This window comes from Myodes glareolus, chromosome 3, assembly GCF_982192425.1.
Source record: "Myodes glareolus chromosome 3, mMyoGla1.1, whole genome shotgun sequence".
Classification (NCBI taxonomy): domain Eukaryota; kingdom Metazoa; phylum Chordata; class Mammalia; order Rodentia; family Cricetidae; genus Myodes; species Myodes glareolus.
Window position 1 is genome coordinate 17,460,084 of NC_142028.1, and position 2,560 is coordinate 17,462,643.

The 2,560-nt window shown below is 46.4% G+C and overlaps 1 protein-coding gene across 1 annotated transcript; it reads left to right on the forward strand.

The window, feature by feature from the left end:
* The first annotated feature begins 994 nt into the window (after positions 1-994).
* LOC125399420 (phosphatidylethanolamine-binding protein 1) lies at positions 995-2,357 on the forward strand. Its single transcript, XM_048432852.3, has one exon. The coding sequence runs from the start codon at positions 1,086-1,088 to the stop codon at positions 1,647-1,649; it is 564 nt and encodes a 187-aa protein (XP_048288809.1). The 5' UTR covers positions 995-1,085; the 3' UTR covers positions 1,650-2,357.
* The last annotated feature ends 203 nt before the right edge of the window (positions 2,358-2,560 follow it).

The following is a 2,560-nucleotide window of genomic DNA, read 5'->3' on the forward strand; positions in this document are numbered from 1 at the left end:
AATAAAGTTCAATTTTTCTTTTCCTTTTGGGGCTCATGTCTTAGTGTATTTTATTTGTTTGGTTTTGACTTGTTACATTACTTTTGTGGTGTGTGTTTGTATGTGTGTGTTGTGTGCAGTCTTGTCTGCCATGGCACACCTGTGGAAGGCAGAGAATAAATTCCACCAAATGGGTCCTGGAGCTCAAACCTGGGTCCTGAGGCTTCTCAGTGGGTGCCTTTATCCACTGAGCCATGACCAGCCCACATCTTGGTGGGAGAATTGGAATGAACCCATTATCAAATCCAAAGACATAAAAATGCAGCCGTATGTTTTCTTCCAATAGTTTTATGAATTTTTATACTTAATTAAGTCCTTGCTCTGTTTTGCAGTAACTTGGACCTGGTATCCAGGTTGGGGCCTGATGTTATCCGGTTGCATATAGGTGTCCAGTGATTCAGAACTACTTACTGAAGATTATGCTCTCCCCTGTTGAGTGCTTTGGTGTCTGATGAAAAATCTCTTCACATGGGTGTACATCTGGATTCAACACCAGTGCACAGACCCCTGGGTTTCCCATGATGCTAGTGTCCCACTGCCTCAATTATTGTTTTGTGCTGACTTTACATCAAAAAACATGTGTGTCTTCCAACTTTTTCTTTCTCAAGATAGTTTTTGAACTATTCTGGCCCCGTGCAAACTCAGCAGTTTCTACAAAGAAGCTGAGATTTGCGTAGGATTTTCACTGAGTTCACACCATCCTGAAGGATGCTTATTTTTTGGCAAGTGCTAACTCGGATCCACACGCATAAAGCGATTTCCATTTATTTAGAGCCTGTTCAGTATCTTTCAACAATATCTTGCACTTTTCACACTATGTTTTTCATAAGTTTTGTCAAATTTATTCTCGACTTTTTTAATTTTAGCACTTTAAAAAGTTGAATTGATTTCTTAATATTCTTTTTTGGATCATTCATTGAGGTGTATATAAGTATGTAAAGGGGTGTGCTCCCGCGGCTACAGGGCTCACGTGGTCACCAGTCGGTTCTCAGCCACGCACGCGGGATCCTGCTGTTTGCAACCAACTGCCACCACAGCGCCTCGCCATGCCGGCAGACATCAGCAAGTGGGCCGGGCCGCTGAGCCTGCAGGAGGTGGAAGAGCGGCCGCAGCACCCACTGCAGGTCACCTACGCTGGGGTGGAGCTGGATGAGCTGGGCCAAGTGCTGACGCCTACCCAGGTTAAGAACAGACCCAGTAGCATTTCGTGGGATGGCCTTGACCCAGCGAAACTCTACACCTTAGTCCTCACAGACCCGGATGCTCCCAGCAGGAAAGACCCCAAGTACAGGGAGTGGCACCATTTCCTGGTGGTCAACATGAAGGGCAACGACATCAGCAGCGGCAAGGTCCTCTCGGATTATGTGGGTTCCGGGCCTCCCAGTGGCACCGGCCTCCATCGCTACGTCTGGCTGGTGTACGAGCAGGACAAGCCGCTGAAGTGTGACGAGCCCATTCTCAGCAACCGGTCAGGAGACCACCGCGGCAAATTCAAGGTGGCGGCATTCCGCAAGAAGTATCACCTGGGAGCCCCGGTAGCCGGCACGTGTTACCAGGCGGAATGGGACGATTATGTACCCAAGCTGTACAAACAGCTGTCTGGGAAATAGGGCAGTCGCTTGCCAGTCCTGGCCACCCCCCTGCAGTGTCATGGGTCTGAACAATGAGTAGCATGTCTCTCTCTTCTCGCTCCCTCCCTACATAGGGGAGACTCTGGCTGTTTGGGGGCAGTAACTCTTGCTTGTTGCTTGCCCTTAAGACTCCAGTTTGTTTTGGTCAAATTTAAGCTCCATCTGGTGGCTATTTGCCACTGTGATGGGGTTATTATTCTGTTTTTAAAAGAAAAGGCAAAAAAAAAAAAAAAGAAAGAAAAAGAAAAGAAAAAAAATCCAAGTAAAAAGACCAGGTGTACAAGAAAAAGGCTAAATATTCGTCGTTAGGAAGAGTTGTGATGCCCGCTTCCGCCTTCATTCTTATCAGGAGCTGGTGCACAGTGGCCCCATCTAATGAGATGTGTTTTAAATCCTGTCTCCTGCCAGCACACCCAGAGACTTCGCTTCCTGGATGATCCCAGACAGCACATCTGAAGAAGTATTTGTGGCATGTGACTCCATTCAAAAGAACTGGGGAAAGCAATAGGGAAGACAGCTTTCCTGGGGCCTACCTTGGTCACGGAGCACTGCTGCAGCCTGGTAGACAGTTGACAAGTCAAATTCTGCTAAGTCAGCTGCTTCTCACTAGTGTAAGAAGAGCTAATCTGGAGTTGCTTATGTTGATTCTGTTCACTTACTGTCAAATAAAATTAAAACCAAAAATGATACGATGGATTTTTTTCTGTATGGATCTTGAACTCCCAAACCTTGTGGAACTCATTTGGTAGACCCTGTTTCACTACTTTGACTGGTTAGTTGGTAGATCCTGTTTCACCACTTTGACTGGTTAGCTGGTAGATCCTGTTTCACCACTTTGACTGGTTAGCTGGTAGATCCTGTTTCACCACTTTGACTGGTTAGTTGGTAGA

Excerpts from the sequence above, each read along its gene's own strand:
- LOC125399420 (XM_048432852.3), top strand. The coding sequence starts at position 1,086 with ATGCCGGCAGACATCAGCAAGTGGGCCGGGCCGCTGAGCCTGCAGGAG.